This window comes from Dama dama, chromosome 25, assembly GCF_033118175.1.
Source record: "Dama dama isolate Ldn47 chromosome 25, ASM3311817v1, whole genome shotgun sequence".
Classification (NCBI taxonomy): domain Eukaryota; kingdom Metazoa; phylum Chordata; class Mammalia; order Artiodactyla; family Cervidae; genus Dama; species Dama dama.
This window is the reverse complement of record NC_083705.1, coordinates 18,395,487-18,421,680: the sequence shown is the minus strand read 5'-3', so window position 1 is coordinate 18,421,680 and position 26,194 is coordinate 18,395,487. Positions and strand designations below refer to the sequence as shown.

The 26,194-nt window shown below is 39.2% G+C and overlaps 2 protein-coding genes across 3 annotated transcripts in view; one reads left to right on the top strand and one right to left on the bottom strand.

The window, feature by feature from the left end:
• Positions 1 to 9,441: 9,441 nt before the first annotated feature.
• Positions 9,442 to 13,266, bottom strand: LOC133046682 (small EDRK-rich factor 1). The gene is made up of 3 exons (XM_061129594.1): positions 13,104 to 13,266; positions 11,987 to 12,095; positions 9,442 to 9,708 (listed from the first exon to the last, which is right to left on the bottom strand). Exons 1-3 carry the CDS (start codon positions 13,108 to 13,110, stop codon positions 9,636 to 9,638), a joined length of 189 nt encoding a protein of 62 aa, XP_060985577.1. The 5' UTR covers positions 13,111 to 13,266; the 3' UTR covers positions 9,442 to 9,635.
• Positions 13,267 to 17,570: 4,304 nt separating this feature from the next.
• BDP1 (B double prime 1, subunit of RNA polymerase III transcription initiation factor IIIB) overlaps positions 17,571 to 26,194 on the top strand; it is an 80,513-nt gene continuing 71,889 nt past the window's right edge. Inside the window, exons 1-6 of one of the 2 annotated variants that reach the window (XM_061129592.1) lie at positions 17,571 to 17,998; positions 19,477 to 19,753; positions 21,352 to 21,461; positions 22,349 to 22,408; positions 24,273 to 24,401; positions 25,526 to 25,659. In XM_061129592.1, the coding sequence (XP_060985575.1) occupies positions 17,787 to 17,998; positions 19,477 to 19,753; positions 21,352 to 21,461; positions 22,349 to 22,408; positions 24,273 to 24,401; positions 25,526 to 25,659 (922 nt within the window). In that variant the 5' untranslated portion in view covers positions 17,571 to 17,786. The remainder of the gene's footprint in view (positions 17,999 to 19,476; positions 19,754 to 21,351; positions 21,462 to 22,348; positions 22,409 to 24,272; positions 24,402 to 25,525; positions 25,660 to 26,194) is intronic. The other variant, XM_061129591.1, reaches the window with a different exon arrangement.

Here is a 26,194-nt window from a genome sequence, read left to right as displayed (position 1 = left end):
TGTAAATTTTTAAAGATAGACTTTGCATTCTATAATACTCATCATTTAAAAAAATTTGTTGGTTTTTGGCTGTGCTGGGTCTTCCTCGCTGCATGGTCTTTCTCTAGTTGTGGCAAGGGAGCCTATTCATTATTTAAGGCTACAATTCAGCGGGTTTTAGTGTAGTCACAAGACTGTGCATTTCCACCACTAAAGTGCAAAATGTTTTAATCACCCCTGCAAAAGAAACCTTGTATCCAGTAAAGTCACTCCACATTCTCTCCTTTTTCCAGTCCCTCACAACCACTAACCTACTGTCTAGATTTCCTTGCTCTGGGATCATATGTGATCTTTTGTGCCTTTCTTCACTTAGCATGTTTTCAAGGAGGAATTAGCTTTAATTAGTATTTAATGGCAAGTTTCTTTGTTGAAAAAGTATTTCTACTTACCAGAAAGTAAAGAAGTAAATTTCTCCTTACTTGGCTCCTCAATAAAAATGAACCCACCGCAATTTTTATCAGAGAAAACACGTTCTTTTTTCCTTCATGGTGACATCCAGATTTGAATCACTATGTGGATTTTACAAAGTTATTCCACATGGTAGACAAAGCACTCAAAACATAGGGTAGTGGGTTTCCAAAGGAAACCATTTCATCAGATTTGAAGGCACTTATGGAAACACTGGTGATGGACAGGGAGGCCTGGCGTGCTGCGATTCATGGGGTCGCAAAGAGTCGGACACAACTGAGCGACTGAACTGAACTGAATTGATGGAAACACTAAATTTAACATCACAGTCATGGAGGGTCCCCAGTATGAGTGCCACGCCTGACACCTGGCAGGGCCCCACATACATGGCTGGATGTGTAACCCCTACTGCAGGAACAGCTCCGTCCTCTGAGGCCATGGGACCCTCTTACCGGCTAGTCCTGGTGGTTCTGCCCTGTACACACACCACTTTATTTTCATAACTGTTTTTCCTGCTAGCAGCCCCTGTGAGCAAGTGTCTTCATGTTTTATTTCTGTTCTTCTCATGAGGCCAGTTCAGAATAAGTGATGCCTAAAAAGTGTTTGGTAAATCAATGAATTGTGGGAACCCAACCCAGCTCTGGCACTTCTGTCAGCAGGCTAGTCTACTAGAGGAAGGTTATTCACAGATGTATAAATTGCGCTTGCATGAGAAAGAATTTCATTAAGTAGACCTCCAGATGTTCAAGCTGGATTTAGAAAAGGCAGAGGAACCAGAGATCAAATTGTCAACACCCATTGGGTCATCGAAAAAGCAAGAGAGTTCCAGAAAAACATCCGCTTTATTGACTATGCCAAAGCCTTTGGCTCTGTTCATCAACACAAACTGTGGAAAATTCTTAAGGAGATGGGAATACCAGACCACCTTACCTGCCTCCTGAGAAATCTGTATATGCGTCAAGAAGCAACACTTAGAAACGGACATGGAACAATGGACTGGTTGCAAATTGGGAAAAGGAGTACGTCAAGGCTGTATATTGTCACCCTGCTTATTTAACTTATTTAACTTGTATCATGTGAAATGCCAGGCTGAATGAAGCACAAGCTGGAATCAAGATTGCCAAGAGAAGTATCAATAACCTCAGATATGCAGATGACACCACCCTTATGGTGAAAAGGAACTGAAGAGGGACTGCTGGGCCATTTCTTAGCATCTAATCTAGTTGGTGATGAAAGTGACAGTAGTCCAAAGGCGGCTGTTGAAAGAAATAACTCTTTCCCAGCAACAGCTCTTTTGCCTAAAGTTGCCTTCCCTTTGTCACTGGAGCTGTTTTCAAGTTATCGTGAAATGCCAACAGATGGTGTGGGTTAACATTAACAGTAAATCATGGCTTCATAGATTAATCACTGCACAAATAAGTTGATGTATATGTATATACTTTTAAATCTTACATAACAAGAAGTAAAACAAGTCAAACCATTTTCTTTGAAGAACTAAAAGAACAGTGTCTCTGATGATCTTGAAAACTGTATACTGGCTTCAAGGCAGATTGTTCTGTAATCTGACCAACAATAATGTAGAACTTTTCATACATGTTTATAAAATAAATCTTAGAAGAAAAAAATTTAACTTCATGAACTGGAACCAGTCTTTGTGCATATGGAATTTTCACACTAAAAACCTACATTCGATGAATCTTGGAACTTGCCATGATCAAGTAAGTGACTCAAATGATTAGTGAACAAGTTTCCACTTCAGTTCAATTCAGTTCAGTCGCTCAGTCGTGTCCGTCTCTTTGTGACCCCATGAACCACAGCACGCCAGGCCTCCCTGTCCATCACCAATTCCCGGAGTCCACTCAAACCCATGTCCATTGAGTCGGTGATGCCATCCAGCCATCTCATCCTCTGTCATCCCCTTCTCCTCCTGCCCTCAATCTTTCCTAGCATCAGGGTCTTTTCCAATGAGTCAACTCTTCGCATCAGGTGGCCAAAGTATTGGAGTTTCAGCTTCAACATCAGTCCTTCCAATGAACACCCAGGATTGATCTCCTTTAGGGTGGACTGGTTGGATCTCCTTGCAGTCCAAGGGACTCTCAAGAGTCTTCTCCAACACCACAGTTCAAAAGCATCAATTCTTTGGCGCTCAGCTTTCTTCACAGTCCAGCTCTCACATCCATACATGACCATTGGAAAAACCATAGCCTTGACTAGACGGACCTTTGTTGATAAAGTAATGTCTCTGCTTTTTAATATGCTGTCTAGGTTGGTCATAACTTTCCTTCCAAGGAGTAAGCATCTTTTAATTTCATGGCTGCAATCACCATCTGCAGTGATATTGGACTTAGGGTAATATATATCGGTATTGTCATGTAGAACAGCCAATAAACCAAAGACCAAAACCAATTAGTTCCTCACCTTTACTTTATCTTCAGAGTCTATCTGAAGGATAGATCAGGATATCAGAGATGTGTCAGTGATTTGTGTACAAGAATGCTTACTATTAAAGCAGCAGAAAGTTGAAAATTGCAAAGGATGTTTTGGAAGAATATTTGAATGATATTAAGGACAGATAGTAGCATAATTCATAAATGACAGATATAATCACTCATCCAGTATGTAAAGTTTGGATTCATTTCCCTCACATCATATACCAAAATACATTCTAGATGACTTTTTATAAAGTAACCTTTGGGATGGGGGAGATTTTAAAACAGAAATAAGAAACTATGCAAGGACTGAAAACTCAAATACATTTTGGGGGTCAGGCAGGTAAAGGAGATGAGTTAAAGAGGAGTAAGCAATAAGGGGTGCTGGGTACTGTAATCAGTTAACTCAACACTATCCCTCTATCTCTGCACCCCCACTCACTCCACCTACTTCCCATCCTAAACAAAGGCATTCAAGTTCACAGTAAAAATGTTTAACATGTCAGGACAAGTCTGCTGGTTGTCAGTCTGCATCTTGAGTTAGTAAAGAAACTACACATTTAAATTAAAATTACAATGAGATATCACCTCATATCAGTCAGAATGGCCATCACCAAAAAGCCTACAAATAAATGCTGGAGAGAGTGTGGAGAGAAGGGAACCTCCTACACTACTGGTGGGAATGTAAATTGCTACAGCCACCATGGAGAAGAGTATGGAGGTTCGTTAAAAAACTAAAAATAGAACTATCACATAACCCTGTAATCCCACTCCTGGGCATATATCTGGAGAAAATCATAATTCAAAAAGATACATGCATCCCAATAATCACTGGAGCACTATTTACAATAGCTAAGACATGGAAGCAATGTCATTGCTGTCATTGACAGCAATGTGGATAGACCTAGAGTTATTGTACTAAGTGAAGTAAGCCAGAGAAAGATATCATGTAATATTGCTTACATGTGGAATCTAAGAGAAAAAGATATAAAGAAACTTATATACAAAACAGAAATAGACCCACAGACATAGGAAACAAATTTATGGTTATCCAAGGGGATAGGGGGTGGGAGAGATAAATTAGGATTTTGGAATTAACATATACACCCTACTAGATGTAAAATAGATAATGAGTACAGACCTATTGTATAGCACAGGGAACTATGGAACTCAGTATTTTGTAATAAGCTATGAGGGAAAAGAATCTAAAATAAATATACATATATGTATGTATAACTGAATCACTTTGCTATACACCTGAAACTAACACATTATAAATCAACTCTACTTCAATTAAAAAAAGAAACTAGGCATTTGATCATGTAAATAACAACTCTTGACAAAAGTGATGTAAGTAAAATGAAAGGATAAACAATAGTTTAGAAAATATTTGTAACAAGAAAATTGAATATTCTTTACTATATATAAAAAAAGCTTTGTCAAATACAAAAAACAGCAAAGTAAGCTAGTCATAGAAGAAAAAAACAAAAGAGCCAATAAACATAAACAAATGTCCAAACTCTGGAAGCTCAGAATTCAGTCTTCTTAGATTCATATTCTTAACCTGCCACTAACTAGATGGGTGACTTTGGGGAAAGTCCTTAACCAAAACCTCAGTTTCCATAAAATCTATAAAAATGGACATAACAGGACTTGCGTGGTGGTCCAGGGGATGAGAATATGCCTGCCAATACAGGGGACACAGGTTCAATCCCTCATAGTTCAGCCACTTAGTCATGTCAGACTCTTTGCAACCCCATGGACTGTAGCACTCTGGGCTTCCCTGTCCATCACGAATTCCCGAAACTTGCTCAAACTCATGTCTATCGAGTTGGTGATGCCATCCAACCATCTCATCCTCTTTTGTCCCCTTCTCGTCCTACCTTCAATCTTTCCCAGCATCAGGTCTTTTCAAATGAGTCAGTTCTTTGTGTCAGGTAGTCAAAGTACTGGAGTTTCAACTTCAGCATCAGTCCTTCCAATGAACACCCAGGACTGATCTTTAGGATGGATTGCTTAGATCTCCTTGCTGTCCAAGGGGCTCTTAAGACTCTTCTCCAACACCACAGTTCAAAAGCACCAATTTTTCGGCACTCAGCTTTCTTCACAGTCCAACTCTCACATCCATACATAAACACTGGAAAAACCATAGCTTTGACTAGACGGACCTTTGTTGGTAATGTCTCTGCTTTTTAATATGCTGTCTAGGTTGGTCATAGCTTTTCTTCCAAGGAGCAAGCCTCTTTTAATTTTATGGCTGCAATCACCATCTGCAGTGATTTTGGAGCCCCCCAAAATAAAGTCTCTCACTGTTTCCACTGTTTCCCCATCTATTTGCCATGAAGTGATGGGACCAGATGCCATGATCTTAGTTTTCTGAATGTTGAGTTTTAAGCCAACTTTTTCACTCTCCTCTTTCACTTTGATCAAGAGGCTCTTTAGTTCTTCGCTTTCTGCCATAAGAGTGGTGTCATCTGCGTATCTGAGGTTATTGGTATTTCTCCCAGCAATCTTGATTCCAGCTTGTGCTTCATCCAGCCTGGCATTTCACATGGAATACTCTGCATATAAGTTAAATAAGCAGGGTGACAGTATACAAGCTTGATGTACTCCTTTCCCTATTTGGAACCAGTCTGTTATTCCATGTCCATTTTTAAGTGTTGCTTCTTGACGTGCATACAGCTTTCTCAGGAGGGCGGTAAGGTGGTCTGGTATTCCCATCTCTTGAAGAATTTTCCAGTTTGTTGTGATCCACACAGTCAAAGGCTTTGGCATAGTCAATAAAACAGAAGTAGATGTTTTTCTGGAACTCTCTTGCTTTTTCGATGATCCAACGGATGTTGACAATTTGATCTCTGGTTCCTCTGCCTTTTCCAGCCTGAACATCTGGAAGTTCACAGTTCACATACTGTTGAAGCCTGACTTGGAGAATTTTGAGCATTACTTTACTAGCATGTGAGATGAGTACAATTGTGCGGTAGTTTGCCGATTCTTTGGCATTGCCTTTCTTTGGGATTGGAATGAAAACTGACCTTCTCCAGTCCTGTGGCCACTGCTGAATTTTCCAAATTTGCTGGCATATTGAGTGCAGCACTTTCACAGCATCATCTTTTAGGATTTGAAATAGCTCAACTGGAATTCCATCACCTTCACTAGCTTTGTTCATAGTGATGCCTCCTAAGGCCCACTTGACTTCACATTCCAGGATGTCTGGTTCTAGGTGAGTGATCACACCATCATGGTTATCTGTGTCATGAAGATCTTTTTTGTATAGTTCTGTGTATTCTTGCCACCTCTTCTTAATATCTTCTGCTTCTGTTGTGTCCATACTGTTTCTGTCCTTTATTGTGCCCATCTTTGCATGAAACGTTCCCTTGGTATCTCTAGTACTTGTTTGAGGCCTGGCCCAGGAAGATTCCACATGCTGCCGAGCAACTAAGCCTGTTCGCCACAACTACCTGAAGCCCTAGAGCCTATGCTCTGCAACAAGAGAAGCCCCCGCAATGAGAAGCCTGCACACAACTGGAGCGTAACCCCTGCTCACCGCAACCAGAGAACAGCCGACAGCCACAAAACCCCACAGAACCAAAAATAATTAATTATATACATAGTTACATAGTTATATATATGTATATATGTATGTGTATATATATATATATATGTATGTATGTATACATATATATGTATATATATAAATCATTCCACAGGCCATAAGGCATGGTCAAAAAAAAAATACACAGGATTTCTCTTATTCTTTACAATTTTATATGAATTTATAATTACCTCAAAATTTTAAAAAGATTAAAAAGATCAAGTACTTTGAACAATGAATTCATTCAAGGAAGTGCCATAAAAATTAATCAAAAAACATTGTTTTGGTTTAAATTTTAATGATTAACTACAACCTAGAAATCTTCCTTATCAATAGCTGTGTTCTTTTGAAGATGGAAATTTTCTCTAGATTTTTGAGAATTAACTTTTAATTATTTATTTATTGCCATGCTTTGAGGCCTGTGGGATCTTAGTTCCCTGAAGTGACGTGTTAGTCACTCAGTCGTGTCCAGCTCTTTGTGACCCCGTGAACTGTAGCCTACCAGGCTTCTCTGTCCATGGAATTCTCCAGGCAAGAATACTGGAGCGGGTTGCCATTCCCTTCTCCAGAGAATCTTCCTGACCCAGTAATCGAACCGGGGTCTCCTGTATTTCAGGCAGATTTTTTACTGTTTACTAGTTCCCTGACCAGGGGTCAAACAATCCCTACCCCGCTACCCCTGCCCACTTTGGAAGCTCAGAGTCTTAACCACTGTACCAGCAAGGAAGTCTCAAGAATAGACTTTTGAAAAGTCTAAAGTCATTCCTCTACACAGGATATTTTAGACATGAAAATTATTCATTTTTTTAAAAAGGAAATAAAGGGGGACTTACCTGGTGGTCCAGTGGTTGGGACTCTACCCTTCCACTGCAGAGGGAGTGGGTTTGATTCCTGGTCAGGGAACCAGGATCCTGCTGCATGCCACACAGTTTCGCCACAAAAAAAAAAAAAAGGAAGGATGTGGCTTCAAGCATAACAAGCTCTTTGGACTCAAGGCTTATCACTCTAAAGAAATTCTGGAGATAGAATTACAGAAATCAGACTCATAAACAATCTTTGTGGTACAATCAGTCTTCATTATATCTTTTATTGGAATGTAACTTAAGCTGTTGTAATCCTTTTGACCTTGTGTGCACCATCATATAAAGTTGTTTTTTTTTTTTTTTAACCATGTGGTATGTGGGATCTTAAGTTTCCTGGCCAGGGATCAAATCCATGCCCCTGGCATTGGAAGTGCAGACCTTTAACCACTGGACCACTAGGGAAGTTCCACCATCATATAACGTTTTGAAGACGAAAGATAACCCCCACAATAGAACACAGCTTTATTTTACTGAAAATCTGTGTTAATATGAAGATAACTCAGGCTAAAACACGTTTGCCTTATTCATATTAGAGACACTTAGGATTCCACAGTGTTTATAGTTGGTACCATTGGTAAATGACCTAGAACCAGATCTGGTTCAAGATCACTAGAACATCATTAAGATGTTAGGTGAACTCTTAAAGATCTGTCCATTCATGTAGTGGTAGATGTAATTGATGATTAGTAAAAACCTGGATTGTATGATGTGAAAAATCAAGTATTTGAGTAATACTTTAAAGTTATTCATCACTTCATGATATTTTCATTCTTCTTGCAATAAATATGCATGTTTACTTCAGAATAGAGTGAGGTTTCAAATGTCAGTTTCTCTAAGTTAATGTATTTCCAAATTTAAAATCAAATTACAAATTTTTGAAGAGTCTCAGAACAGATTAAATTTGGCATATATATATAATAAAGGCAGTGGATCAGCCAGTAAAAAGCTAGTATGAAGGTTAAAAGACAAAAGCAACTAAAACTATACTTAGAAGCTAAGTAATGCATAAAATAAAAAGATATATCAAAAACATAAAACATAGGACGTGGAGAAAAGGGAACACTTGTACACTGTTGGTGGGTATGTAAATTGGTATAGCCACTGTGGAAAACACCATGGAAGATCCTTAAAAAACTAAAACTAGAACTACCATATGATCCAGCAATAACACTCTTTACAGTATCTGGAGAAAATGAAAACATGCATGCACCCCAATGTGCACAGCAGCATTATTTACAATAGCTAAGATATGGAAGCAATCTGGTGTCCCATCAACAGATGAATGGATAAAGAAGATGTGGTATATATGTGTGTACAGATTCACACATACACACAATTAAATACTACTCAGTGATTTAAAAAAAAAAGAAATTTTGCCATTTGCAACAATGTACATGGACTTGGTAGGAATTACACTTAAAGTAAGTCAAAGACAAATACCATAGAGTTTCACTTACACGTGGAAACAATTAGACTGCAATCAAACAATATTAACTTATCCATAAAAAAAGAGGCACTCTTAGAACACTAAGAGTGAATCCTAATGTAAACTCTGTACTTTGGGTGATAATGATGTGTCAATGTAGGTTCATTAGTTATAAGAAAGGTACCACTCTGGCTGGGGATGCTTGTAACGGGGAGGCTATGCATGAGTAAGGCCAGGGAGTATACCAGAAAGCTAATAAATTTTGCTGTGACCCTAATTTTGCCCCCCCCAAAAAAAAGCCTTTAAAAAAGGCACTTATTCCAGAAAATTTTAAAGCGCTAAGTAGAGTTCTTACTGAGGCTTCATTTAGTTTACCCTCTTTTCGTTGTTGTTCCAAGTTGTTTGCACTATTTTGTAAATTCTTCAAGCAAACTAGTTGATTACAAAGCAAAATTAGATAAATGTATCTTAAATTCTGTTATACTATGTTATATATATTAGTATATGCTATATAGAAACTATTATACTATTATTATAAAGTAGACTTTAAAGATCTACTTTAACAAAGTTTATGGCAAAGATTCTAGACTTGTATACAAGATTCTATTACCTGATCATATTACCTTTCTAATAAATTATATAAATGCTCACTGCTGATAAAAAAAAATAATGTTCACCAATATGTCATATGCATGGTTAGTGTTTTATTCTTTGAAGAATGGTTCTGAAACATCACACTAAGTCAGGTTGGAAGGAAAAGTTTAAAATAGTTTTATAAGGATATAACATATGTACTGACTGTTCACTCTACAAAATCTTGATCATAGAGCTTATGATACACCTAGTTAGCAGTAGCACCCAGGTTTTCCAGATAGTCATTATTTTTCTCTTGTTTGCATAGACTTCTTCTCATTGGCTGCCTTCTGCTTTTGTTGCATGATCTCAGAGTCCCTATAATGGGGAAAAAGGCTATAAGTCGTTATAGAAAAACTATGTTCTCCCTTGTATTCTATAATAATACATTCAGTATCTTAGAAGACAATTAAAAAGAAGATATACAATTTCACGTCTTTCCATTTTCATGGCTGGAGATGGAATGGGAAGGCAAAGAACGGAAATTCTTTGAAGTCAGGTCTTATTTTGAATACAATTTGTACTCAGGTATGTGTGTGTGTCCTAATGTTTCATATATACCACACATATACACATCATTTGACATGAGGCAGTTATATGCAGAAATAATGGTGATTATTCTTGATTGTCAACACAGTTAATTCACTAAATTTTTTCATGAAAGGGGCATTTCTGAAGTGTTCTAGATATCTTAAGTGATGCCTAGGATTAGGACATAGATGTCATTATATTAAGCAATTCAGTTTCTTACAAGCCAAAAGCCAAATAGCTAGTGATGAAAAATGGATTATACTCCAGCAGGATATTCAGGGCATATTCTTAACCCTTTGTGTCTCTGGTTGAACCTGCAAGTACTGTGAACTAAGACCAAACTACCTGGGCAGGATGGTCCATGAGCCCATATTAAAAACATATTAAATCACTATATATTCAACAGCTCCAATGTGCCAGGCACTTTGTTGGCTCTGAATTAAATCCCACAACAACTTTGAGTTATTGTCTTTATGTTTCAGGTTTAAAAGTTAAAGGCTTAGAGCTAACTCATCTGCCTCAAATCACATAAAAACCAAGGTTTGTCCAGTTTCAAAGTCTAGGCTCTTTACTATATTGTCACTGCATATTTAATATTAGCTTTTAGTTCAGGATGAGTAGCTCTGTCCATGTCATTAAGACATTTCTGTAAAGCCAATAGCAAAAATAAAGAATGAGAAGGAAGGAAAAACAAGACAGTTACCCAAAAAATGAGGTATCCTGAATAAAAAGTTATTTTCTGTTTGTGACCAAACTCTGCTGTGTCTGCTGTATGACACTAGTAGTGTTATTGACATTCAGAGCCTCAATCTCTCATGGCTTGCATTGAGGCTACTACTACTTTTCAGGATTGGAATGAATAGAGGTTAATATAGAGCACCTAGCAGAGAGCTTTGTAAATAGTGGGTAGTCATTAAGCAGTGGCTATCACTAAGCCAAGCTGTACTCGATTTCCCAACAAAAATATTATTTCAGGGTTACTGACCTGTACCACTCCACTGATTGGTTCAGCTCTACTCCTAGCTAAGCAAATTTAAAGCAAAGCTTATCACTTAACAATAAATGTCATAGAAAGACAGTGTGAAGTGGTAATTAAGGGATTCAACCTCATTAAACTCTGGCTGTATATCAGAATCACCTAGGGAACTTTTAAAATCAGGTTTAACTTAAGTATAATAAAATGTACTACCTAGAGCACCTTTTGGGGGGCTATGCAGAATGGTGGCATACAGGATCTTAATTCCAGGACCAGCACAGAGTCTTAGCCACTGGACCACCACAGAAGTCTCCCTAAAGCACCTTTTAATATCCAACCCCAGACCAATTAAATCAGGACTGGGTGCTCAAACATAGGTTTGAGCAGACGTCGATGTTTCCCAGGTGGTTCTAATGTGTAGCCAGGCTTGAGGACCGCAGAGAAGCCATGATGAAGCCTGTGCCATCAATTATTCACCTGATCTCCAAGTTTCACATGGACAACAAAATTTGATTTTAGAATAAAATTTCGCTAACTTTTTTTTTTAGAAAAATGAATGATTTTCCTAAAAAAACCCTTAAGCTGTAGTGTTAGAGTATTTCTGTAGCAACTTTATACTATTTGTCATTTATAGTCATATATCAAGGCTGTACATCTGCATTCTCTCCAAGTCAGTGGCTTCTGAAGATATAACTACATATACTTTGTGGCTCTCTCAAAAGAGTTATCAATATAATTGGTGACCTGTCATACAGACAAGTAGAGGTAGGATGTCTGCTTTGAAAATGTTTATCCTTAGCACCTAACAATTCTTTGCACACAGAAGCTAAACGAAATTCTTACGGTTGTTGTGGAGTTGAATGAAATTCTCTGCAAGACAAATTATAGCTTGAGAGCTTCAAATTCTTCATCTATGAGTTGGGATAATGACTATCTCACATAGTTTTAGTATGATTGGCACATAACCGATGGGCAGCTGTTACCTGTTCCTGCAGGTTAGGCCTCATTCTACTAAGAACTTAAAAACTGCTTTCCATTCTTCAAAAATGAAAACTTCTGTGACTTGAGAATTCCTTCAGTATCACTTACCGCTGCTTCCTCTGAGAGGTAGTCAGGCTATCCTCTTTTCTTTTCCCCTTACTAATTTCCTGGGATTTCTTCATGTTTTTCTGGCGGGCAAGTTCTCGTTGATTTCCACCTACAAAGAGAAATAGCCATGTTATTTTTCCATCTCCAAAATTAATAATTCCATTCTAAGGCTCTTATTTAAAAGGATCTGAAGTTTGCTTTTGAAGAGATGAGCCAGCAGCCTACTGCATGCAAAGGTGTTTAGGGATCTGACGACAAGGAGGAAGCTTAAAGGTAAACACTTAAGTTCTTAACAATATTATGGTACCCGTTAAGGTGCTCACTTACTATAAATACCAGACCTCTTAAAAAAGGCATTCCAATGGTCTGTCTATATGGGCCAGTATCCTAAAAAGGTCTGGCTTTTTGAGATGAAGAGAGAAAGATCCACACCACAGATCATATCTCGCACACATTTTGTTGTTTTTAGTCGCTCAGTCGTGTCCTATTTCTTTTGCGACCCCCTTGGACTGTAGCCCGCCAGGCTCCTCTGTTCATGGGATTTCCCACGCAAGAATACTGGAGTGGGTTGCCATTTCCTTCTCCAGGGGATCTTCCAGACCCAGGGATCGAGCCTGCATCTCCTGTATTGGCAGGCGGGTTCTTTACCGCTTAGCCACCAGAGAAGCCCTTGCTTAAGTTGGCCCATTGTAATTCAACTGTTAAGCGAGCAAATACAGATGTTTCCAAGACAGTACCTTCCAGGGCCAAACAAAGAACTAGGGAGGAGACCCTGTGCTCATTAGGCTTCAGGACTTTAAGTATTAAGTACCAGCATAAACCACCTCCAGACCTAGGACCTCGCTCCCAGGGATCTCCTCCACACACCTCACCTCCGGGGAGGGGTTCCTTACGTGTCAACTCGCACCTGTGAGGCAGACACCTACCTGCCAGACCTTTCAGGCCGGACCAGACTCAATCGCCCCTCTCCCTCCGCGGACTAAAAGCCTGGTCCGCGTAGCTGCTAGACCAAAGGGGTTTCACCAGCCCGCCCCTGCCTCCTCGCCCGCCGCGCCGCGAAGCTCGACTTCCTCGCAGGACACTCCCCGCCGCTTTCCCTACCGGTCCGCATACTCACGGGCCATGATGACAACCGGACCGAGCCTGGGAGAGAATGACTCGGAAAAGCAACGACCGCCTCGCACGCTCAGCCGCCGTGCCCAAGCGTTGATCTGGAAGACCGAGCCCCCCCGGGATACGCCTGTGCTCTGCCGGCGGCCCCGCCCACCGAGAGCCGACAACAGCCGCCGGCGTGGCCGGCGAGCGCCTGCGCGTGCGCGGCCAGGAGGGCGGGGCCGTGCTCTGGGGGGCGCCCAAGCCGCAGCTGCGGGAGTGGCACCGGAGGTCGGTCTCAGGGGTCCCTTCGGCCGTGCAAGTTTGGTAGCGTCCTGAAAGCGGCTCCTTGAGTCTGAGAGAGTTATAAGCGTGTGCCGATTTCCCACCCCTGTATCCGGGGCACTGGGGCTTCACTAGCCCCCGTATTTTTGGTGAAGACGTAAACACAACAGTATCCATAACTTTTTCGACAAAGAACATTAGTTTTTGTTGTTGTCTCCCGCATCCCATTGTAGAGGCCGAACGGAGAGAAGGGGGACCGAACAGGTTGAAGGTTAATTGTGAAAGGCGATGTTGGCTGTTTACGTATTTTCCTTCTTTATTCACGCACCAAGCCTGCAAGGTAGGCTTGTGCTGTGCGGTGCTTAGTTGTTCAGTCGTGGCCGACTCTGCGACCTCAGGGACTGCCATGGGATTCTCCAGGCAAGAACACTGGAGCGGGTTGCCATACCCTCCTCCAGGCGATCTTCCCAACCCAGGGATCGAATCCAGGTCTCCCACATTGCAGGCGGATTCTTTACCATTTGAGCCACCAGGGAAGCCCAAGGTAGGCTTAATTTTCATTTTAGGGGAAAAAAAAAAAAAATTCATTTTAGGAAAGAGGAGCCTGAGACTCTGAGACCAGAAGCGCAGACCTAATAAGTAGGGACTGGTAGAAGTGAGGTTCAAATTTAAAAAGGACTCTCAAGTCTCTTCATTTCCCATTTGTCACGGTGGATAGTACTTTAGAGTTCTGTGGATCTGTGCTTGGGTTGTGTGATGGGGAGAGAATGTTAGGGAATGCAGTCTTATCATCAATTCAAAATAGCCGAGAATAAAAGTTATGACCAACCTAGACAGCACATTAAAAAGCAGAGACATTACTTTACCAACAAAGGTCCGTCTAGTCAAGGCTGTGGTTTTTGCAGTAGTCATGTATGGATGTGAGAGTTGGACTGTAAAGAAAGCTGAGCGCTGAAGAATTGATGCTTTTGAACTGTGGTGTTAGAGAACACTTTTGAACATCACTTGGACTGCAAGGAGATCCAACCAGTCCATCCTAAAGGAGATCAGTCCTGGGTGTTCATTGGAAGGACTGATGTTGAAGCTGACACTCCATTACTTTGGCTACCTGATTCGAAGAACTGACTCATTTGAAAAGACCCTGATGCTGGGAAAGTTGAAGGTGGGAGGAGAAGGGGACGACAGAGGATAAGATGGTTGGATGGCATAACCAACTCAATGGACATGAGTTTGGGTATACTCTGGGAGTTGGTGATGGACAGGGAGGCCTGGCGTGCTGCGATTCATGGGGTCGCAAAGAGTCAGACATGACTGAGCGACTGAACTGAACCTTAAACTTACATAAAAGCCATGGAGCATCTACCATTGCTAGAAACAGATGTGTAGATGCTTGGTGCTTATTTTCTTTGTCTATTTCTCTATGACAAACTGAGAAATGTGTAGAGTTTGTCTGGACACCCTAAAATCACCCTATTTTTTTTTACAGTCATTTATTTGAAAGGTTTCATATATATACAAAGGTATAGAAAATACCATGATGGACCTCTAAGTATATATGACCAAGCTTCAACAATTTTTATTTCACCTCATAAAAACTACCTGAGGGTTCTGGACGTGGAATATCTGGATATTGAAAGCTCAGCTTTCCCAATGAGTAGGTGTGTGAACTTGGGAATGTCATTTCATTGTATTAACACTTCCTTACCTAAAAATTGGGGAGGTAATTGTACCTCCTTCACTCATCGAATGAGTATATGTGAAGTGCTCATTGCCCAGCACAGGAATGTACTCACATGTTAGTTATATTGTCATCATTCTTTCAACCTCCCAGAGCCTGTCCTGCTTACCCCTATCCCTGGATCCCACTCATCCTCCTCAGTCTCCTTACAGGGCAGGTGTCTGTTTCTCCTTCGAGTCCTCTTCTGCAGTAACTTGAACAGGGGAAAAGATTGATTTTCTTTATAGAGATAAAGAGATCATCTAGAGAGGAAGGGAGGGGAGTTTGGGATTAAAGTTAAGTGGTAGAATTGTTTCTGTGTGTGGTCTTAAGAGTCTAATTGAGTGTTTTCTTTGCAGCTACAAATGTAGTTTTTGAGTTTCAGGGATAGACATGATATATACTATGTATACAAGTAATACGTGTGTCTGCCAGAGAAAACTGGGGACTTTTAAAATTATAATACTGTTAAGACTATACCAACTTTGATATGTAAACATATCTTATGATTTTATCTTAAATAGTAAAATTGAATCTGACTCTATTCCCATCCCTTTACAAATGAGAAATTAAATCCTAGTCATTATTTACTTCTTTACCTGCAGAATTGTGTGAATACCACAGACTCTTAGGTGCAACAGGACACTTGGGGAAAGGTCTGGTGTCTTCAGTGTATACCAGAATATGCTGTCCAAGGCTGTATGGTTCTGGCCGTAGCTCCGAGATTCTTGAGATATCTTCAGCAGGGGTTATTTTTATCAAGTCCTTGAGATTTCTTAGGTGTGTTTGAGGTCTTGTTCCCTCTCCAGAGTACTGGAGGGAGCCCACATCAGACCTTCATTTCCTTCCCAGTCTTAAAGGAATCTCTTCTGACTTTTCAGCCTTGTTTTCCTACTCTTAAAAACACTTGTCTCTTTTCTCTCTGTTTCTGGATGAACTAGCAATCTCTTTAATCAGTTCAGGATTTTATTCCTTTGACATTTTGTTGTTAATGTAATAAGATGTTCTTGTAGGATTTTCTTCTCCTTCTAAGAAGGAAGTCAGGTCTTTGTTTTCCACCTATGAGTCAGGGCACTTGTATAACCAGTTCAAACACAGGCCCACAGTCTACAGTCTCAGCCTGTTCTCTGGACATTTTCTCTCTCATCATAGAGCACTTCCCTAACCACCCTACACAGAGTAAGTCAGCCTCCCATTAACCTCTGTCATAATTTCCTTTAAATTTCTTTCATGGCATTTAATAATTCTTAAATTATCTTGTTCACTTGAATTTTTCTCTGCCACCCAGTATGCCTTGCTTATTTCTCTATTGCTCCCTCTTGAAGCATATTAAGAATGTTCACATTAATTTACAAAGTTTAAATATAGTAACTTTTAAATTTCTTTAAATTTTTCACTGTGTCACAAGGTTTGTGGGGTCTTAGTTCCCTGACCAGCAATGAAACCAGTGCCCTTGGCAGTGAAAGTGCAGAGTGCTAACCACTGGACCTTCAGGGAATTCCCATTAACTATAATAATTTTTGAACAGAGATTATATTCACGTTAAACAGTAAACAAGATATACAGTGAATGTTGTTCTTCCCGTGACTTACTTCCCAGAAACATGGTTCCCTTCCTAGAAATTAACTATTACAATTTCTTCACACTTGAATTTCTAATCTATGTTCTACTCAATTTAGAATTTTTTTGAGAACTTTATTTTTTGCCTTATTTGTTTATTTGTTTATAGCTGTGCTGGTCTTTGTTGCAGCTGGTGGGCTTTTTCTCTAGCTGTGGTAAGGCAGGGCTACTCTACTTGCTGTGCACGTTGTTATTGTGCTGGTTTTTCTTGTTGCTGAGCACAGGATCTAGGACCCAAGGGCTTTAGGAGTTCAGCTTGTGGGCTCTAGAGTGTGGGCTCAATAGATGTGGTGCAGGGGCTTAGTTGCCCCTTGGCGTGTGGAATCTTAGTTCCCGCACCAGGGATGAGACCCATGTACCTTGCATTGGATCAAGAATTCTTAACCACTGGACCACCAGAGCAGTCCCTTCAATTTAGAATTTTTAAGCCTTAAGATGTGCTGACGAACAGACAGTGTTCTACAGGACCCTCTAAAAATGGCCAGTAGTTTAAAAAGAATTTTTTGGTTACACTACCTGGCGGGTGGGATCTTATTTGCCCAACCAAGGATGGAACCCAGTGCCCTCTGCAATAGGATCATTGGATCATCAGGGAAGTCCCAAGGCCAGCAATTTTAATAATTTCCATCAAAGTGTGGGCTGAGGGATTTACTACTTCCTTCTCCTCTTTTGAACAACTCCTAAGGACCCCAGGAGAGGGAAGGGCACACTGCCACAAGTCTCTCTTTCAGTATTTCCGGTTCCCAGGTAACCCAGGTTCCCTAGTTGACAGTTACCATGGCTCCCGTCGCTGTACGTCATTCTCCGGCGCTGGATGATGACGCGATCAGTTCCGGCGCTCTCCGAGGGCGGGGGAGCAAGCTATAGGAGAAAACTTAGCTATTAGCGTAGCAGGGTCATGAAGAAGAGGCGGCGGCGGGAGATCCCGAGCGGTGGCGGGGGCGCGAAATTGCGGTAGCTGGCCGCTGGGCTGGTGGTGTGGCTTTGTGGGAAGGGCGTAGTTCCTAAAGCCCTCTGCGGGCAGCGGCCGGGGCTCGGGGCTGCGAGCGGCCCTGGGGCCGCCTCCCCGGGCCCCCTGGCTCCGCCATGTTCCGCAGGGCACGCCTTAGCGTGAAGCCGAATGTCAGGCCCGGAGCAGGCGCCAGGGCCTCCACCGCCCCCAGTTCCCAGCGTGAACAAGAGGTTCCAAGGCCGCCGGAGCCTGCCGCAGCCTCTGCTCCGAAGCCAGCGGAATCCACAGATGTGCCCCCGGTGAATTTCGGGGAAGCGGAGCCCCAAGAAAAGACTCCCAAGAGCAGGTAAGTGATCGCAGAGGGGAGCATTTTCATTTGCCCCCGCCTCTCTGGGTGCGTCACCTGGAAGCTGAGCAAAGAAAGTTTACCGTAAAAGTACTCCCTCGCTTGCTCTAAGCCTGACAGTTGAGGCCCACGAACACGCTGCCAACTGCAATTGTTCCGTCTGACCACGGTGTGGCAGGTGTGGGTTTTGTTACAGGGTATAGATTCTCGGGGAGAGGACCATGTCTTCAAGTGGTGGTGGGAGGAATCCCGGTCTAACAGTCTTCGGGAAAACTCACACGTGGTACTATTCATTAGAGCATTTAGGGTACCACTGCTTTCATCCTTTTGAAGTACATTGTAGGGGTAAGTTTTTTTTTTTTATCTTGAAAACATTTATTTTTAAAAGAAGAGCAGTGTTACTTTGATTCTGCTGATTTATGTCAGTGGAAAGGAGGTCTGGTTACTTGTTTTGATTTGTGGGTGTGTCCCTTTAACTTTGGTGAACCTGTTTTCTGAACAGAAAAGCATGTATCATGTACTACATTTGGATTCAGGATTCTTCTACTTAATTTTACAGTTTATAGACTTTGCTCAGGCAGAATTTACTCATTTGCAAAATGGGGATAACTCTCACTTCAAGAGTTATTGTGGAGATTAGAAATAACTGATAAAAACTATCTTGCACAGGACATGCGGAAGAGTTGCCTATCTTTAGGTGTTTAAAAGTGAGGCAACAAAAAAAAAAAAAAATAAAAGGCAACAAAGTAATTGAAGTTAAGATATGTTAAGCTAATAATGACCTCTGCTTCTATACTGTAAATGTGAGGGAACCAATGAAAATCAACCCTATTAAATAACAGTGAGATGGTATAAATTTCTTTCATACTGTAACAGGAAAGTGACAATTTCTTTCTTATTCCTTTTTTTGGTTTGACTTCTTCTGTTGATCTCAGCTGATGCTTAGTAATTTGCAAGTTTTTTAACATGAATTTGTTTAAGAATTTCTCCCAACAGTGGAATACAAATAGCAGTTACTGTAGTGTTGAGACCAGCTGCAGTTGGCAGTGTTCCTGGGCTTCACCTGTTAAATTAATAGAGTTCACAGAGATAATGTTAAGTACATGTGACGCATGATTATTGATAATTTACAGAATTACTCATTCTGTAGTCTTGATCTGTTTAAGTTCAAGAATACAGCTTTCTTACACTTGACATTTTGGAAATATGCTTTGTTTTTATCATATATTTCCTATTTTTTGGGCGGGTCTTTGCTGATTGTAAGAGCCCATAGATTGTATGTTCTTCTTATTGCAACCTCTGTTTAAGTCATTGATTTTTAATAATTGATTATGATTTTAATAATCCAAAAGGCTTTGCTGTTTTGGATTTTTGTCAGACTATTTTTTTTTTTTTTTTGTCAGACTAGTTTTTAAGACTAGAATGTTTCAAAAAAGATCCATAATGCCATTTTTTTTCTTTTTAAAAATAATCAACAGTGTTGAAAAGACTGATGATGGGAAGGATGTTGAAGAATCCAGTAAGCCTTCCTCTACTGTTTCACAGAGAAGAAAGCGAATACCAAGTACTTCTAGTCTGGTTAAACCTAACGTCAGTGTTCCTTCAGAACCTCATCCTTTATCTACAGTTAATCAAGAAGCTCCACAGCCAAGCCCTGTTCCAGCAAAAGAGAAACAGCCATGTTCAGACAGATACCGAATATACAAAGCCCAGAAACTGAGAGAAATGTTAAAAGAAGAATTGAGGAAAGAGAAGGTATGGTAGAAAAATCAGAATTGTGACTGTTGCCTGCTAGATTTCTGGTTTTATGTTAGTTTACTGTCATTTGGAGGAAAAATAAGCATCTGTAACATTTAAAAATTTTTTTTATTTGGCTGCAGTGAACCTTGGTTTGATCTTTGTTGCAACTTACGGGATCTTTAGTTGTGGCATGTGGACTCTGAGTTGTAGCATGTGGGATCTAGTTTCCTGACCAGGGATGGGACCCCAGGCCCTCTTCCTTGGGAGCAGAGTCTTAGCTGCTGGATCACCAGGGAAGTCCCAAAGCATCTATAGCATATTCATGTGGGAAACAAAACCAAATAAGATCCTTCATATTAAAAGAGTATCTCTCTTTGTTAAGAGAAGCAGACTGAGAAGCAGATTGGAGTGATTGAGAAGCAGAATGGAGTTATAAGCTATTTTTGCCCCTATATTAATTTTTCTGTATTTTATTATATCTTTCATTGTTTTTGCTGGAGGCCACAGAGAGAAGTTTTGCATGTGCACACACACATATACACATTCACAAACAAGTGTATTTATAAACTGATCCTTCAGTGAGATTTTTCTCAAGGATGTCCAGTTGACGTGAGTTACATTCATTTGAATTATGACAAGTGTAGTTGAGCAAAATGAATTGGTAATATTTTCTAAACTGACAATATGGGAAATTATGAATGGGGGAAATAAGTGTGTCTAGGTATAATAGAGTCTGCATTCTTTTTCTGAGAGGGCAATGTAACAGAGTAGTGAAACATGTTACCTCTAGAGTTTGATACTTAAGGGCTAAATTTGAGAGTCCTCCCTTACTATTAATATGTGATGTTGAACAATTTAAGTAATCTTCCATGTTTGTTTTCTCACTTGTAAAATAGACTGGTAATAGTATCCATCTCATTGGAAGGTTGTGTAGACTAAATGAGTTAATATGGGTAAAACACATTTAAGACTAGTGCGTACCAATTAGTAAGCCCGAGAAAGGTCAGCTTTTATTATTGGTTTGTAGAGTGCCTCCGTTTTTTTAACTAAGAGGAAGGCGCTTATCTTGGTGCTTTTTTTCGGCTGTGCCTTGAGGCTTGCAGGATCTTAGTTCCCTGTTCCTTAATTCCCTCCCTGTTCAAAGGCTTGAACCCTTGCTCTTGGCAGTGAAACCTGGAGTCCTAACCACTGGCCCTCCAGGGAAGTCCTTCCTTGTGCTTTATGTTTATCTCATTTAAATATCTCAACTGTGTGAAGTGGCCGTCACTATTTATATAGGAGGAAATAAGCTCAGAGCGGTTTTTTCATGCTACAATTTTTTAATCAGTTTATAAAATTTTTCTAAAATTAGGCATTATTATTATGGGAATAATACACTCAATAATACACTTGCAATGAATGTAGTAATGGGCTTATACTTAAATATATACATCTAAAAATCTCTTTAAAATTTTTAAAAATTTATGTATTTTTTTTTGGCCCCCACCAGGAATTGAACCGTGTCTCCTGCAGTGGAAGCACGGAGTCTTAACCACTGAACTGCCAGGGAATTCCCCTAAAGCTCTTCTATATTTGTCAAATAACAGTGCATCTCTGTGTGTTTGTGTATCTAGAAGCAATGGAAAACCAAGTATGCCGTAAATGAAACTCAGAAGCCACCGGATCGTTCCAAAATGACTATGAGAGACTTCATATATTATCTGCCAGAAAGCAATCCAATGACGTAAGTAATCTTTATTTTTATTTTACTTTCTTTGAGTATGATAGTGATTTAAGTGATCACTTTTAGTGATCTAAGTATCACTTTTAGAGTTCATGTTTTCCAAAAACATGTTGATGAAATGTTTAGCACATGTGATGTCCATTTGGATAAGAATTCTTTAACAAAAATTAGTGTTATTTCAGGTAACTATTTTCTTGGGATGGTAAATGATGACCTTTACCTCTGAGATTAAAAATAAATTTCCTTTGTTACATTACCAAGTTGTAGTAAAAACCAACTAAACAGCTTTTCTCTAATCTGGATTGCCCTTTATATTTCTTACGTACTATAATGTGGTCTAAAGGGGTGATCTAACTTTCATACCCTACCTCCTAATTAAATATAGCAACATTTGATTAACCAATCCTACCAGAACAAAACTTCTTTGATCAGAGTTAGTCTGGAGAGGCAGAGAGATTATAATGAATCCCCTCATTGTTGTGTTGTTGATGGTGTGGAAGGTGAATGTAGGGGTAGTGGCATATTTTCAGTGTAGCCTGTTTCACATTCAGCAGGTCTTTGGCCTACTTGAGGGAAGGGCCAGAAACTGAGATTTTGAGTTGTTTGACATCTAGGCGTTGGAAACAAGCCACATAGGTTCCTTCATGCTCTTGCTGAGGAATTGAAGGAAGAGTGTTCCCTTCTTAAGGCCTAACAAATTATTATATTGATAACAGAAGTTTCTGAGTGAAAAATTGAGTGTAGGACCACACCATCATTAGTGGTAGTGTTATGGTATATCAAAAAAAAATTGCAAGTTAAAATTATTTGCTTCTTGCCTCAGATAGAATTGACAAACTGTAAATTACTTATTTATTAAAAGGTATGTTTTTATTTGTGTTTGATAGTTCTTCACTGGAGCAGGAAAAGAAAACTGAAAAATCATCGGCACCAGTCCGAACAAGAGAGTAAGCATCTCGTCTGTTTTGAATATATTCTGTTATGGGTAAAGTTTTTAAAAAATGAAATCAAATGATGCTTCCTATTTTAGTTAAGTTACACATGATAGGAATTTTTAGACTCATAACAAGAATAAAAGCTGCTTGATTTAAATCAATACGAAAGCCTCACATTATGTATGTAATTTGTGTGTTACATAGATAAATAGTGTTATGATTTTAAAGTTTTTAGAATTAAAAAGGATTTTCTTTTAGAATAATGATATTCATATGGTACAAAATTCAAGAGGAACTAAAGTACTGAGAAAAACTTTCTAACTTTGTTTTTGGCCACCTAATCCTTCTTCCTGAAGGCAACAAATGTTACCACACTTTAAATGTGTCTTTCTAGTCTAGTCTATGTCTCTCCAAGCAAACCTGTTTTTTTCTATTTCCTTTTCTTTTCTTTGTTTCCCATTTTCACCTTTTGCCTTTTCTTTTTCTCTCTTTCCATTTTTTTCCCTTAGCATTCTGTATATACTGTCCTTCAATAGGTATAGTTTTGACACGACTACAGAGTCCCTTTTTGCATACAAGCTTTCACTGTCATATATATTAGTTTATTCCTGAGAAATGTCTGCAAAAGGGACTTGCCTGGTGGTCCAGTGGGTAAGACCCTGTGCTTCCACTGCAAGGGGTGTGGGTTCAATCCCTCGTCAAGGAACTAAGATCCCATGTGCCACACAGCACGGCCCAAAAATAAAGAAGTCCCTCCAGGACACTGGAAGTTATTGTAGAGTTGTAATTGTGGAAACATAGCAGAAACATTGGGATTTTCTGGTTATTATTTCAAGTAACAATTCTTAAGGAATGATTACTTTTTGGTTTTTTTTTGGATCATACCAGACAGCTTGTGGGATCTTAGTTCTGTGACCAGGGATTGAACCCAGGCCACGGCAGTGAATGTGCCGAGTCCTAACCACTGGACCTCCAGGGAATTCCCTGTAATGACTGATCATTTTCTTAGAATCTGCATTGTTTTTTTTTTTTTTTTGATTAATTATTTTGGCTTCCCTGGGTCTGTGTTTTTCCTTGGGCTTTCTCTAGTTGCAGTGAACAGGGGCTACTGTTTGGTGCAGTGTGTGGGCTTTCTCTTTGTGGTAACTTCTCTTGTGGAGCACAGGCTAGGCGTGTAGGCTTCACTAGTTGCAGCATGCAGACTTAGTGGTTGGGGCTCATAGGCTTGGCTGCTCTGGACTAGAGATTGAACTCATGTCCCTTGCATTGGCAGGTGGATTCTTATCCACTGTAGGAAAGTCCAGAAATAGGTTTTGTTTTTACAGATTTATAGGTTATGCTTCTTTCAGTAAGACCTGAAAGTGATAATCTAATCGAATGGAAAGTATATGGAATTTGGAACCATTATTTGGAAAACTGTGTTTGGCTTCTTGGTCTTCTCTTATTGTTGTGTAGTGTAGACCAACAGTAATTTATCTTCTCCAAGCATCAAATGGATGTGAAAAATCTAACCCCCAAGGATTGTTCTGAAGAGGTAATAAAATGATCTGAAAATTAATTCTGTATGGGTTATTTTTTGTTAATTTTATAATATCTGTATGGTTTACTCCAGTGCTCTATTGAGATAGAATAGATGAGCATTTATTTCTCTTTTCAAAGAGAATAAAGACTCCTATGAAATGCTACTAGATAAAATTTGAGGAACTCTTATAGCCATGGTCTCAGTAACGCATAGTATTTTCAATTAGGTTATAGCAAAAGTGGAAAATATCTATTAACAGAAGGTTCAAGGTGCAGTAGTTTGTTTTAGAAGTTCATAGTATTCAGGGGATGTTTCTGATGGCTGTATGAACTAACCTACCTTGACATTTGGTAGGCAAGAAGGCAAGACTACTCCTGATGGTGAAGATAACGAAGAAATAGAAGAAGAGTTGGATGATGGGCCCTTGCTGGTTCCTCGAGTAAAAGTGGCAGAAGATGGTTCTATTATTTTGGATGAAGAAAGGTAAGTTAAGAGAGAGATTGTGGTTTTGAGAACAGATGAGTTTTGTCTAACGAGTGAGATTGAATTTCCATATTTCTTACTGTCACGTTGACTGATGTTTATAATTGCATAATGTTATAAATAGAAGGGTGGGTTAGATTCATTTATAATTTTTAGCAATTTTTTATAATTGTGTCCTTTATATGAGAAGATGGTACTGCTGACCTGCCACGGACTAACCTACTACCATTGTTTTACTAATTTTACTGGTAGCTGAAATGAGCTATTGAACTAATCACATGCTGTCCGCAACTAAGCATACATTTCAAAGATTAATTCAGCCTTGATGTCAATATTTATTAACTATTACAATATTCTGGTGTGTGGTGTTAACTGTTGAAAATTCAGTGAAGCATATTTTATGGTTTTTAATTAACTTTCTGGCTTAATTTCTTAGTTATAACATTAAATTTCTCAAATCTGGCAGTGTGAAACTTACTTGTCTTTCCAATGTGTGTTTCTTAAAAAAAGAAGATAAACTAGTAAAAAAAAAAAAAAAAAAGAAGAGGGATGGAAAGTCTCCTTACAGTTTAATTAATAATAAATTGTTTTACACGATATAACTTCTATGATAAATGAAAATATAATGCTGTTAATAATAATTGTTTATGCATGTTGTTTTCCACTATTTTGTGATGATGATTTTATTGCTTATTGTTAAAAGCCTACTTAACTGCTTTGTGTGCAGGAATATAAAATATAAATATAAAATGCTTATATTTCTCAATAACCCCCATTGGGTATTGCATGATAAGATATGTTAAATGTAGGAGACATGCAGAAGTCAGTAAAAAACAGTTATTTAGGTGGCCCAAAGATATTTTGCAGATTTTATATTGCTATTAAGGATTTTGAAAACAAGTTGGCTTTAATTTTTACTCCCTAGCAATCACATTTGAAGTGAATATTGGCAGATTCTTGGAAAATATGCATGCTTCAGATGTATATTACTTTTTTGTTTTGTGTATTATACTTTTGATGTGGTTTTTGCCATGGTAAATTTCAGAATATAACTATTAAATCTCATTTACTGTTTTCCTTACGTGTTTAGTGTGGATTTATTAAAAAAAATATGTTTCTTTCAGTTTAACTGTAGAAGTTTTAAGGACAAAAGGTCCCTGTGTGGTTGAGGAAAATGACCCCATATTTGAGCGTGGTTCTACAACTACATATTCCAGCTTTAGGAAAAGCTACTACTCTAAACCATGGTCAAATAAAGGTAACTGATTTTCATTTTAAATTATGTAGATTATTTATTGGAAATGAAGTGAATTTGTTCCTTGATTTCTGTGTTATACCAGGTATCCCCTGAGTAAAAAAAAAGTAAAATGCAAACCAGCTAGTTTTTCTCTCTAGCTAATTTTATTGGCACCTTTCCCTATCTCCTGCCATGGAACTATGTCTCTGACTTTATCTTAGACATCTTTTTAGGGGTTAGCCTTATGATCATTTCAGCTGGAATATTCTTCATTGTCAAATCCTTGTGCAACAAATATAATTTTAATGAAAAATAACCAGTATTTTTAATGCTCATGATAGTATTCTACCTCACTGTCGTATAATGCAGTCTTTAATGATAAAAAGTACATGTACATGTAAAAAAAGAAAGTATATATTACCTACTGCATGCTGTTGTTTGTTTTACTTACTTTTTATTATAAAAATAGTACAGTTTGTTTTGGGACAAAATTCAGACACAACAGAGTAATACAGAATGAATTTCTGACTTCCCCAGCCCTGTTCTCTTGAGGCTA